The sequence below is a fragment of the Gopherus flavomarginatus genome, chromosome 15 (genome assembly GCF_025201925.1).
Source record: "Gopherus flavomarginatus isolate rGopFla2 chromosome 15, rGopFla2.mat.asm, whole genome shotgun sequence".
NCBI lineage: Eukaryota > Metazoa > Chordata > Testudines > Testudinidae > Gopherus > Gopherus flavomarginatus.
Genome location: NC_066631.1, coordinates 28,475,073 through 28,487,762, shown reverse-complemented (window position 1 = coordinate 28,487,762; position 12,690 = coordinate 28,475,073). Strand labels below are relative to the sequence as shown.

General features: G+C 41.6%; 1 protein-coding gene across 6 annotated transcripts in view; it reads left to right on the top strand.

The window, feature by feature from the left end:
• HECTD4 (HECT domain E3 ubiquitin protein ligase 4) overlaps nt 1–12,690 on the top strand; it is a 109,063-nt gene that overhangs the window by 81,246 nt on the left and 15,127 nt on the right. For all 6 annotated transcript variants that reach the window (XM_050924253.1, XM_050924251.1, XM_050924254.1 and 3 more), the window contains 10 exons: nt 675–812; nt 1,228–1,364; nt 1,517–1,677; nt 2,693–2,874; nt 4,780–4,985; nt 5,348–5,478; nt 5,762–5,967; nt 7,243–7,422; nt 9,005–10,308; nt 11,707–11,914. In XM_050924253.1, coding sequence (XP_050780210.1) covers nt 675–812; nt 1,228–1,364; nt 1,517–1,677; nt 2,693–2,874; nt 4,780–4,985; nt 5,348–5,478; nt 5,762–5,967; nt 7,243–7,422; nt 9,005–10,308; nt 11,707–11,914 — 2,853 coding nt within the window. The remainder of the gene's footprint in view (nt 1–674; nt 813–1,227; nt 1,365–1,516; nt 1,678–2,692; nt 2,875–4,779; nt 4,986–5,347; nt 5,479–5,761; nt 5,968–7,242; nt 7,423–9,004; nt 10,309–11,706; nt 11,915–12,690) is intronic.

Here is a 12,690-nt window from a genome sequence, read left to right as displayed (position 1 = left end):
TAATGGTCTGTCTTAGTTTGTTTCGTGATTATTCTAATCTAGTGGTTCCCAAACTTGGTCTGTCGCTTGTGCAGGGAAAGTCCCTGACTGGCCGGGCCGGTTTGTATACCTGCCGCAGCTGCAGATTGAGCCGATCATGGCTCCTAGTGGCTGCGGTTCGCTGCTCCAGGCCAATGGGAGCTGCTGGAAGCAACGGCCAGCACATCCCTCGGCCCACGCCGCTTCCTGCAACCCCCATTGGCCTGGAACGGCGAACTGCAGCCAATGGGAGCTGCGATCGGCCAAACCTGTGGACGCAGGAGGTAAACAAACCAGCCTAGCCCAGCAGGGGGCTTACCCTGGCGAGCTGCTTGCCAAAGGTTGCCAATCTCTGCTTATAGTCTGCAGGTAAACATTTAGTTTAAGGGTGAAATAGTTATCAGTAGTAAACAAACTTGTTTCCTGAAACAGATTAGCTCTATAAATATTCTCCAGAAATCAGTATGATATTGATTTAGACTTTTTGAGTGCTAGACTTTAGACCAATTTGCTATATCTTATCCAAAGTGACGAGTGAGGTGGCGGAATCTGGCTTGTAATGAGTAGATGAGACTGTTTTAATGTATTTGTTAGATTGTGTGGTTTGTTACAAGACCAAGGCCAGCGTCTAATCCAGATGCTATTCTGTTTATCAGGAATGGTCGATATAGCCCGACAAACAGTAGAATTCCTTTATGAGGAAAATGGTGGTATCCCAAGAGACCTCTATCTTCCTACTATTGAGGATATCAAAGATGAAGCAAATAAATTCACTATTGATAAAGTTCGGAAAGGTATGTCTATTTCAATCTTTATTTGCCAGTAGGAGAAAAATTAGGACTGAACACCCTTTGACCTTGGCGCATACAGGACAAAATCATTATTTGGTTGAATTAAGGCTGCAACCCTTTTAGTTCAATAAATGGATAGAACTGGAGGGGTTAAATCACTGCTTTTGTTTTGCCTTTTTAATAACATTTTTAAAAGTGAATCACTTGTCAATATATGTGCTGTGCACAAAGTGAAAATGTTAAACAACCCACCAAACAGCAGAATCGGGTGTGCTAAGGCTACAGCCTGTGCATTCTGAGCCAAAGATTAGTCTATCGGACTCTGGGTGGTAGGAGTCAGCTGTGTATACTGTTAGTTTATTCAGGACCTTCTCATTGTGTATGATATTTTGAAGACATGTTATTCCTTTGTTTCCAGGCCTCACAGTGGTGACTCGCTCCCCAGACAGTAACAACGTGGCCAGCAATGCTGTGGGAACGGCTTTACCTAAATTTGCTATTCGTGGGATGCTGAAGACATTTGGTCTCCATGGTGTTGTTCTGGACGTTGATTCAGTGAGTAAAGCTATATTTACGTTTTTTAATGGGTTGACAGCATTTTTCTCTGATCTATGTGGTAAAACATGTTAGTTCATGTAAGATGCTGTTTTCTGCTCTTTGAGTAAAGATGTGTCCAGTGTATGATGGCGTTGTGTTTGACATTTCAGGTAAATGAATTGGTGCAAGTAGAGACTTATCTCAGAAGTGAAGGTGTGTTGGTAAGATACTGGTATCCTATTGACATGTTAGAAAGGCCGCCGTCTGGCTATAGGAGGACTGCAACAAATGGATTGGTTACTCTGGATAATACGAACATCCAAATTCACAGGTAAATAAGAAATTAATTTAGTGTACTTAGAGCGCATAATATATCCATATTTCCATGTTTATTACTTGGATGAACGTACAGTGTTTCATACGGTAAAATTAATTACTTACTGCAGCTTTGCATTAAATAGTAGATTTCAAGTAAACTTCTGAACACCTTCTTAGTACACTCACTAGGTTTAGACCTAAAAAGAGGTCATTGGATCTCCACATAGTATTGGCTAGATGATCTTTTTATAAAAGGAGTTATGATGTTCTTATTAGGGCATTATTAAAACAAGAATGATCTCTAAATTATTCATAAATATTTAGCTCTGGCAGGGGCAAAAACATCTTGTCTAGTATAGTCAATTATTGCGATGGTGGTAATTTCTGTTTATCATCTATGTGTTCAGTCTTGTGTGATTCTGAACACTTCACATTCCTACTGACTTCATTGGGACCTCAGGGCACTTCACAGGATTGAATTCATAACGTGAAGGACCAAGTTGTAAAAGCAAAGACCACTAGTGGAAGATACCTAACGTATCTGGGGTCCCAACTGAAAGCAAAGGGAATTTTAGGTAGGAAGAATTTATACCTTTACCTTGCCAGAAAGGGCCATCAGATCTTTAACTAAAACTGAGGCACTGATCACTTCATCTCTTTCTAGAGATGAGAAGAGTGTTTGTTCACTGCCCTTGTCTCAGAGTTACGAGTAAAGGGAGCTCTGTTCCTGTCATCAGATCCGTACATGTGGGCCCTCACGACTATGAAGAGGGCCATAGAGGTTTTAAACTTGTGGCCTGCTGGTGCCCAAACACTGGATAAGCAGTAGTGAGAAGTTTTAGAGTTTCTCATATAGAACCTACCTATTCAGTCACTAGTGATTTCCTTTCCAAAGTGAATAAGGAAGATTTGACTCTACTTAATAAGTTATTGCTGTTTTTAAGTTCATACGTCTGTTTTGGGTCCAGAAATCAAGCTGCTAGGTATAGTTCGTATTTTAATTAATTCTGTTTCTCACTTTTTTATAGAGAACTTTTGCGATGTGAAGCCTCACTTGCGCGGTTGTACTGCCGCATGGCTCTCCTCAATATTTTTGCCCCCAAATCTCCACATATGTTTACTCGTCTATTTCATATTCCTGCTATCCGTGATATCACCCTGGAGCACCTGCAGCTGCTGTCCAACCAACTTCTTGCACCACCCCTTCCTGGTAAAATAATAATTGAAAAATGCAGCAGCTCATTTGCGTTTGATACCTTAGTATAGCAATGTGTGTGCTTACAAAGAACTGTGTGAGAGATTGATTAAGTTTAGGAGTTTCTTGAAACTGACAATTTTCAATTTGTTTCATGAAGCCATTAAGTGCTATTGTTTTTAAATTAAGTTTTTCAAACTTGCATGAACATATGAAATAAGCAATCTCTTACTAGATTCATGAGCAGGTAGACAAAGGGCTAATCACCATGTAAAAGCAGTTAAGTAAATTCTGGGCTAAACTGAGGTGTGTTCATTGCAAATGTTCATTAATGATCTCATGAAAAGTAAGCTGTAGGAAGGAATTCTCCCTCCTTATTCCTCCCCCAAAAAGATTCCATTTAATATGTTGCTATTCTTCTTTTCGTTTGTGCGATACTTGTGAGAAACTGAAAACGTTGTACAGTTTGAATTCAGTATAGGTATATAGCTGCCATTGGGTCACTTCATTTTCAAAATTCAACTCGTCTCCAGTTATACAGAACAGTTCATTCTTTTCCTAACAGAGTCATGAATCTGACAAGTATCAGAGGGGTAGTAACTGTGTTAGTTTGGATCTGTAAAAAGCAACAGAGTCCTGTGGCACCTTATAGACTAACATGTATTGGAGCATAAGCTTTCATGGGTATTAGTCTATAACGTGCCACAGGACTCTTTGTCGCGTTTTATGAATCTGATAGCTAATGACTCATGAGTCTAAGAGAATGCATGTGGCCGAATTCTGGGAAAAGATCTTCGGTTAAATTAACTGTGTGTTAGTGGTGGAAATCAACCTGTCAGATGCCATTATGCATGCTAAGAGATGCATACAACATGGCAGGGCACTTAGGAGGAAGTAAAAAGTAGCTAAAAATAGGTGGTTAATACCCAAAATTAATCTAAAGCACTTGAAGATCTCTCCCCCAAATCATTCTGAGACTGGACTAGCTCTCTCAGAGGCTGCATCATGTGTGACTCCTCTGCAGAGTACAGAGTATTTTGAGGAATTGCATGGCTTTGGGATCCTTTTCTAGGTTACAATTTAAATACTCGTAATTAAGCACACACCCTCCCTCCATACTTCCTTGCTTCTGCCTTTTTAGCAATATTTTTTTTTCATTTCTGGCCTTGTTTAGCTAACCTGTGAGGAATTTGCATCATGTTAATGTGTATAATTGCACCTTGCTGAGCGGGATTTCTGCAAACAGGCTCTGTAGGAATTGCTTTGTCTAGTGCTGCCATGCACTGCAAATTGGCCCTCCATAGGTCCTGCAGTAACTTAGTAGACAGCAGCAGTCTGTAAGGGAGGCAGTGATAGGGAGCCCTCTAAAAATAGCTTGTTTGTGGGTGGGAGAAGCTTGAGGTCAGGGACACCACTTCTCCCTGCTTCATCTCATCGAATAAGCGGAGGAAAAATCTCAAGCGCCATGTACTCATTGTACAGCCTCAAAGAACCCCTCAAACTGGGGCTACTCGGCCCCTTCTGTCTCCTTGGCCATCATGCGGCATTGGGAAAAGCAATGTCTCCATATCTGACTGGTGGAGTGGGGAGCTATCTGACTGCTTCTAGGGTGGGGCACAATTGGGTGGCCCCAGAGCCCTTCCACTGCTTTTCTTCCTGGGGGAATCCATGTAAAGATTGGAATAATGCTGGGACAGAATGAGACCAGGCCTTTGACCCTCCATTCAGTTCTGTGTCAGTAGTGTCAGGGGCACAGGTTTGGCCCTGGAAGAATTCCTTATACTGCTAAACCTTGAGAGGACTTGCACTTGGGCAGGAATGCAGCTATAAAGGTTTGTGATCTGAGAGTTTCTTTGACTAACTACTTACAAGTTCAGAGATCTTCCAAAATATACAGTGTATTGCATTTGTTCTTTACAGATGGAACAATCAGTGCAAGTTCTATTCTTTTGGCCCAGTCCCTACAGCATTGTATACATTCCCAGAACTGTTCTGCCACAGACCTTTTCTACCAGGGCAATTCACAGCAAATCAGGGAGTGGCTGACTGTAGCCATCACTCGGACACTACATCAAGGAGAGGAGAGTCTGTTAGAACTAACTAAACAAATCTGTTCCTTCTTGCAGGTAAATGATATTTTTTGATGCTTTCAAAATGTTTATAGTAATGTAAAGAAAATGTGAATTAATCTTTTTCCTCTAGAGAGATTGCCTTTTTTCTTGCCAGAATATTTTTACATCAGTTATTGCTGTCCTTAAATACATAATACTGTTAATCGTAGTGCAGTGTTTCTCTGCACACACTGCAGTGCTGTCTGGTCATGTGAATACGTGCAGGGGGATAGCCTGTGTAGTACTGAAACGAGTGGTCTCAAGTTATCTAACTACTCTGCAGTACTATTTTTAGCTGTAAAATAAGGGGCAAGGAAGGGGTTTTGGCTTATTGCTTTGCTTCTCCGAGGCTTTCATTGTTAAATGTCATTTTACAGACTGCACCAGAACAATTCCCCGCTGAAGAGTTCCCTATTTCAGAGTCCAAAGTCAATATGGATGTTAATTTTCCTGGGGCTGCTTTTGTAGTTGTGTCCTGTAAGGAAAGTCAGTCTGGATTCCGCAAAGAGTAAGTTATTAAGGAACGGGGAGAGCAACCAGTTATCAAGAGCCCCTATGTAGGCTGCTGGGCCTGGGTTGTGATCTGCCTCTCTCTAAGACTTCTTTGGGAATTCTGTGTAATGCTTGTGTTCATTTTTCAACACAAAGCTTTTCAAGGATTTATCTTGGAGAGGTGGGGGATGATAGTGCAGAAGGATATGAAGTACCCTTTGATTGTGTCCTTTTTAAGTTTGGGTTTTTATGAATTTTAATTAATGAATTAATTAATTTGTTTTCTGGTTATTTTCTAGCTCCTCCCTGTATAAGGCTCCTTGGGCTCGAGTGTTTGTTTATGGTCTTGGTCATAAAATAAAAAGGAACGGTCAGTTAAACCTAACTGAGGCGGTATGTTACCCTCGGGATGCCTCTCCAACCAACACAGGCTTGACACCACCCCCAACAACCAATCAGTATCCTTCAGTGATTATCTCCACTGACAAGGTCCACATCAAATTAGGTAAATGTTCTTAGTATTTTCAAAATGAGGACAGGCTAAATCACCTTATTTCTCAGTTTCCCCAGGCAGTACTAAACCTACATTCTGTTCACGTGGGTACTATGCTATGCAAGATATCAGAAAATACCAGGCAATAGGAATATACCGTCACGAACGAAACAGGCCAGGCTTGATATTGTCCGGGCAGTTCTAAACTTACCCCCCTACACACTGCAATCACATCAGTTCTCAGAAGTCAGTCAACACTTGGCGTTTTCAGGGGGGTCTCCCCTCTGCACACTGCAGGAATTGGGACCGGTGACTGAGCAGGCAGCACTTGTTCTGCTAAGTTCGGTCCTGAACCATTGCCCCAGGTTGGTGCTTTGTTATTTGAGATCCCACATTTTAACCTAGTTTTATCTATGTGGATAGTTATATGGCTGGGCCTCATCACTGTAGGATCAGGGCCCCTTGAATATATTTCAGTAGCAATAACGTTCCCTCTTCCCTCCAGCCTGTAGAGGAAATAGCTTGATTTGTTTATAATAATGGGGGCGGGGGAAGAGAGGGCAAGAACAGGAACAAGTTTCCTTTCAATAAATTCTTCAAAGTCTCACCACTCCTGGTCACTGTGGTTCCTCGTATTCCATTCTGCAGTATCACTAATGTCCTGCCAATATTCAGGAAACCATTGGCTACATCAGGGGTGGCCAACCTGTGGCTCCAGAGCCACATGCGGCTCTTCAGAAGTTAATGTGCGGCTCCTTGTATAGGCACCGACTCCGGGGCTGGAGCCACAGGCACCAACTTTCCAATGTGCCAGGGGTGAGTGGGGGTGTGTGTGCTCACTGCTCAACCCCTGGTTCTGCCACAGGCCCTGCCCCCACTTCACCCCTTCCCACTCCCTCCTCTGAGCCTGCCGTGCCCACAAAACAGCTGATCAGGAGGTGCAGGGAAGGAGGGGGAGGGCGCTGATTGGCAGGTGTGCTGGAGGCACTGGGAGTGGAGGGGGGGAGCTGATGGTGGCCTGCTGACATACTACTGTGGCTCTTTGGCAATGTACATTGGTAAATTCTGGCTCCTGCATGCATATTTTCTTTTTCTGTCTTTTCATTTCTGTTTAATGAGAGGATTAGTCGATTTAATGAACGACCTCACTTAACAAACACTTGAGCTTAGAAAAATTGAAAACAATGTTTGAACCTGGCCTAATAAGACGTTGCTTTTTCTTGACACAGTTATTGCGTTCTAGTTTATAGAATGGTAATAGGAATTCCTCTGTCATCTTGTTTTAAGGAGTATCCCCTCCTCCTGGAGCTGTCTTAGTTTTGCACTCTCTTCCGCTTGAATTCCCTCTGGCCCTGGCGTTTACAGAACAGCTTTTAACTTGGAAATCAGAGGATGGTGATGTGAAATCAGAAGATGAGCTGGATACTATCCCTGCTTCAGTTCTCTTGCAAATGGTGGAACTTTTAGGTGAGAGTACAGCATTTCTCGAGTATTTAATTACCAATGAAACAGCTGATCAACTGGAATGTTCAGAAAGAAAAAAATACAGTATTTAAGCTTTCTTTAGTAATTATGATGGAATTTATGGTTTTTAAACTCTAAAATAGTGTGCATTCACATGGTTTAATAATGCCAAATTCTAAAATAAACTCAGTACTAGAAAAATCACATGAAGATTTTCCAGCTGATATCTATTAAGTACATTGGGTAAAATATTCAAGAGCACCTAAGTGCCTGAATCACTTTTGAAAATGAGACTTAGGAGTCACTTAAGAGCTTTTGAAAATTTTACCCCATATCTCATCAGTGCAAGGATGTGTTGACAATGTTACGTAGTAACCAGGACACTGTGTATTCTCCAGTACTGCAGCCAACTTTTTGCCACAGAAGACTCCATTCTGAGCTTTCATTTAAAAAGATCTAGCATGCACGGTTGTGAAAACAATTTTGTAAATCTAAATAGAGTGTAAACTGCTATAGTGCTGTCCTCCTAAGTTTCCAGAAGGCTTAAAATCATGAATATGGCAGTTTATAGAACTTGTATTTATCTCCTTTTATTAACTATGAAACCTTAAAGATGGCAAATTCTATAAACACTAACTGCTTCTCTACTGATCATTTTAAGAAAATATCCAGGTCATGGTCTTCTCCCAAAATTAAATCTATGATTTTTCATTCAAATTTTTAGTCAATTTCACAGCAGACGTGCAAGAGGGAGAAATCCAGAGTCATGAAAAAATCAGAGAGACGTGAGATTGTTGGAGCATGAGCCCACCGCTCCCTCCTCCTGCAGTGGCAGCTCCTGTCCTGCTGGGCTGGACTGGGCCCTGCATCCTGCCTGGGGCATGGTAACCCTGTGCACTAGGTCACAGCGCCACTCAGGTTTGGCACATCCGCCCCTCCATTTCCATCGCCAGCCGGGTGTACGCACCAAACTGGAGTGGCATTGTGACCCCATGGGCCAGGTCATAACACCCAGAGCAGGGAGCCGGGCTCACAGGAGTCATCACTGCAGGTTTCACACACTTTATTAAAATTAACGATTACTGTGAACACTGTAGCCTTGCCCATAATCACAAAGCTCTCCAACACTTCCCCAAATGCCACAAAGCTCCAGTTATCCCTACTCAGCTGCCAGTACCTCCAGCTTCCCCTGACAGCTTCTTGTGATGCAATTATGTGTTGTGAATTGAAAAATCTGGAGTATAACAAAAACTGAAAATGTGGAGACATCCATCACATTACAGCAAACACAGGCCCATTGATCAGGTTGTATTCTTGCATTTTTTAATTTTAATGAAGGTGCTGCATTTAAAGCCTGCTGAACTTGAGTGATGCAAAATGTAGGTTTGTTTTGCCATAGGATCTTCTAGTATTATGTATTTGTTGGTTGCGAGAAGATGTCTCTGTGGGAAGAATGTCCCCATGGATTTGTAAGTGGCCTCGCTTGATTTTACACCCATTGAATGGTATTGTCATAATTAATGTAATAAAGCCAGTCACATTGGAATAAATCTAATTCCCATGTCTGTCTGTCTTCTATACGTAGGGAACTTTCTCTGGACGACAGACATGGCAGCTTGTGTGAAGGAACTGATATTTCATCTCTTGGGAGAGTTGCTTCGCAAAATTCACAATCTGGAACAGAAAAAGAACCCAGCAGGGCTGTCTTCTTCCATTGCACTTCAGCTGAATCCCTGTCTAGCCATGCTTATGGCTCTTCAGTCAGAACTGCACAAACTGTACGATGAAGAAACTCAAAACTGGGGGTCTGGAAATGCATGTGGTGGCTCTGGTGTGGGAGTGGCTGACCAGGGAAGATTTTCAACCTACTTTCACGCTCTGATGGAAGGCTGTCTAGCTGTAGCAGAAGTGACTCTGCCAATCAACATGAGTGTAACAGCTAGTGTAATGTCATCCACAAATGCCCCAAATCTTAGTGATTCATCTTCCTCCTCTTCATCTTCTCCGGGGCAGACGCCCCAGAGCCCAAGCCTCCTGTCAAAGAGGAAAAAGGTCAAAATGAAGCGGGAAAAGACATCGTCTTCAGGTAAACGGTCTTCATCCCAAGCTGCTGAGACTGACACTGCAATTCTCAATATAGGAGGAAGCAAACCCGAGGATATGTTATGGTTTCATAGAGCACTGACCTTACTTATAATTCTCAGACACCTAACTAAAAAGGATCCACAAGGGCTAGGTGTGACAAATGATGCTGTAGCTGATGCTTGCCAGGCACTAGTGGGTGCAACAGCTCATAGTCGGTTACTTGTGATTTCTGGAATACCAACTCACTTAGAGGAGGGTATTGTCAGAAGTGCAATCCGGAAGGCATGTAACGCACATGGTGGAGTCTTCAAAGATGAAATCTACATCCCTTTGCAGGAAGAGGACCCCAAAAAAATCAAGGACAAAGCAGGAGGAAGAGAATGTAGGACTGAATTGGAAAAAGCAACTGTATCTAGTAGTGCAGACAGTCTCGATATCAGCAGTTCTAGCAGCGTCACACCTGCCATGAGTGTTAGTGCCTCAGCCTCGACAAGCCAGGCCTCCCTCTGCAGCTCGCAGGGTATCTCTCGGACAATTAGCGATATTTCTGTAGACCAGTTTCAAGCTTCACTGGAGTTGGCCATTCCACCAGGACTGCTAGAGCCACATGTTGTTTCCAGCCAGGAGAGTTTAGATCTTTCACTTTGCAGCACTGGAAGCCTTGGCAGCCTTGGCAGTCTTGGGGAACCACTTGACAATGTAGAAACAGCGTCTGTATCTGATGTTGGATCAATGTACACTGTCACGTCACTGGACAACCAGCCACTGATGTCACGGCCAATCAAGGGTTTTGCAGTAGTGGAGGTAACAGCTTTCAGGCAGTGAGGGATTCATTTGTAGCTCCCCTTTCTTGCAGCAGTCAGGTCAGATTTTGTCCTAAATGAATGATGTCAATTCTAGTAACCATCTTCCCCCAAACTCAAAAACAAAACAAATCTTGTTTCTCACTTCTCTCTACACCACACTGTGGGGGTGACTCACAGGGCCAAAGAGGGTGTTTCCTTTCCATGTAGACTCGTGGGGGGGTAGTACTACAACTTGAGTAAATCACTTTTGTATGTTGGATGGAGAGTGGCAGGTACTGTAAACAAGGAATAGTTCAGCACAAATGATGCTGTCTAACTAGGACACAGCATAAAACACATTCCAATTAGAATTGGATGGCTGTGTTTTCTTGTACTAAATTATCTTCAGATTTGCCCCAGGGATCACAGTGCAGTGACTCTAAACACTTTCTCTTGCCTTTATCAGAACCTTTAAAATCAACATCCTTTCTGAATGCAACAGTGTAGAGTCACTGTGAGTTTTTAGAGTCTGTTACTTTCGTAGACTTTAAGAATGTACTTGATTCCATCAGTTTTATGGTTTGACATTGAATGGTTTTGAACTTTGTTGCCAAAAGTGTGACATACTTGGGCTATAACATCTGCTTGTTTAAAATTCTCCTTTCCAAAGGACTGCAAATGCTATTGAAAGTCTAGTGCTCCTAAATCCCACGTTTGAAAAATCCCCCCCCAGGCTTCCAGGTGCTTTCAGTAACATCTGCCTCAAGTTTGTTGCAGCTTCAGAATTAGGCTTGTGTTTCAGCTCCTCTTACAGAAGGAAATATAGTTTTCTCCAAAGGAATGTATTCAGCTGTCTTAATTTTTAATTGAGCCAAAGATATTAACAATGAAACAAACAAGCAATAGACCCTGTACAAGGAAATTGATAACATAATCATGTTGAACCCTACAGCTGGTCTGTAGCTACTCCAGTGACGATGCTTTACTGATATTCACAGCTTCCAAGAAAGTTAGGGAGATGGACCAATAGCTGTGGTTCCAAGGGCCAATTTTATGTAGATATTTTCTAATTACTGCACAGTTGAGAACTGCAGGTGACCGTGAAACCTTCAAGCTGATCTACAACTAATATTTTCTTATCTCAAGGCTTCTGAGAGTTGCCTCCAAACTTAAGAAATGGAATAGTCATTGCTCAGAGGCCTGTGTAATTAACCCAGGGTGTGGTGGTTTCAAAGAACCCACTTCCTAGAGTGGATGTATTGCCAGGTAAATCTGAATTCTGGTATCAGAGGATTAATGTAGCACGTGTAACATTAAACCTCTGCAAGAAGAGAGAACGCAAGACTTAACCAATATAAATGACAGATAATTTGTTCCCCATCAGAATTCCTTGTAACTACTTTCATTATTTACACAGATAAGGTCACGAGCTAAAATAGAGAAAATCCGAGCCAGTTTATTTAACAGTAGTGATCTGATTGGTTTGTCAAGTCTGGACGGTGAAGATGAACTAATGGAAATGTCAACTGAGGAGATTTTAACTGTATCTACTGTAAATCAGAGTTTATTTGATACACAAGGGAGCCCAGTCCTAGAAGACTATTTTAATGATAAATCGATAAAAGGTGTGTATCTTTCATATTGGTAAATACCTTGTTTCCAGGTTGTATGCAGTGGTCACATTCTTCTCACTTATGCTGGTGTAAATCCAGAATCATTCATTGACAGACTGACAATGGAAAAAATTGTTATCGTATAAATTACTTGCCAATAGATTAGGGGGAGGGGATTTGTGACAATTAGCACATTCAACAATCGCTAAAGCTGGTCAGATAGTAAATAAAATATTATTCATGATTAACTTATTTAATAGTCCACAGGAAAAAAAATTGTGATTTTTAACTCATTTACAAATATTATTAGACCAAACTATTCCTTGACTTGAACGGAGTTATGCTGGGGCAAATCCAGAGTAACTGAGCAGAATTTTACTCATAGTCTTCAACTTACATCAATCAATGGTTAATTTTATTCTAACAGTGTGATCAAAACCTCTTGAATCAAATCATAGAAAGCTATAGAAAATTATATCAGTTGGATGGGGCCTAAATTCTAAATGAGGGAGAGAAAAGATTAATCGGGAGGCGGGGGATTGGCCTCAGAGAACAATTAATTCAATTATTGACATAAACGCTATTGTGTAAATTACACTAACGTATTAGATCAAAATAAATGGAAGGTACTGTCTGCAGTATCATAAATTGAACTTTGAAAATGTCATAACTGCTTTGCTTTGTGTACTGTTTTCTAAATTATTTGCTGTCTAGTATTTTAGAGCACAAGGTTTTTTTAATAATATAGTGGATGAATAGAAACACATCTTCCCAGTATCTTAACTCTA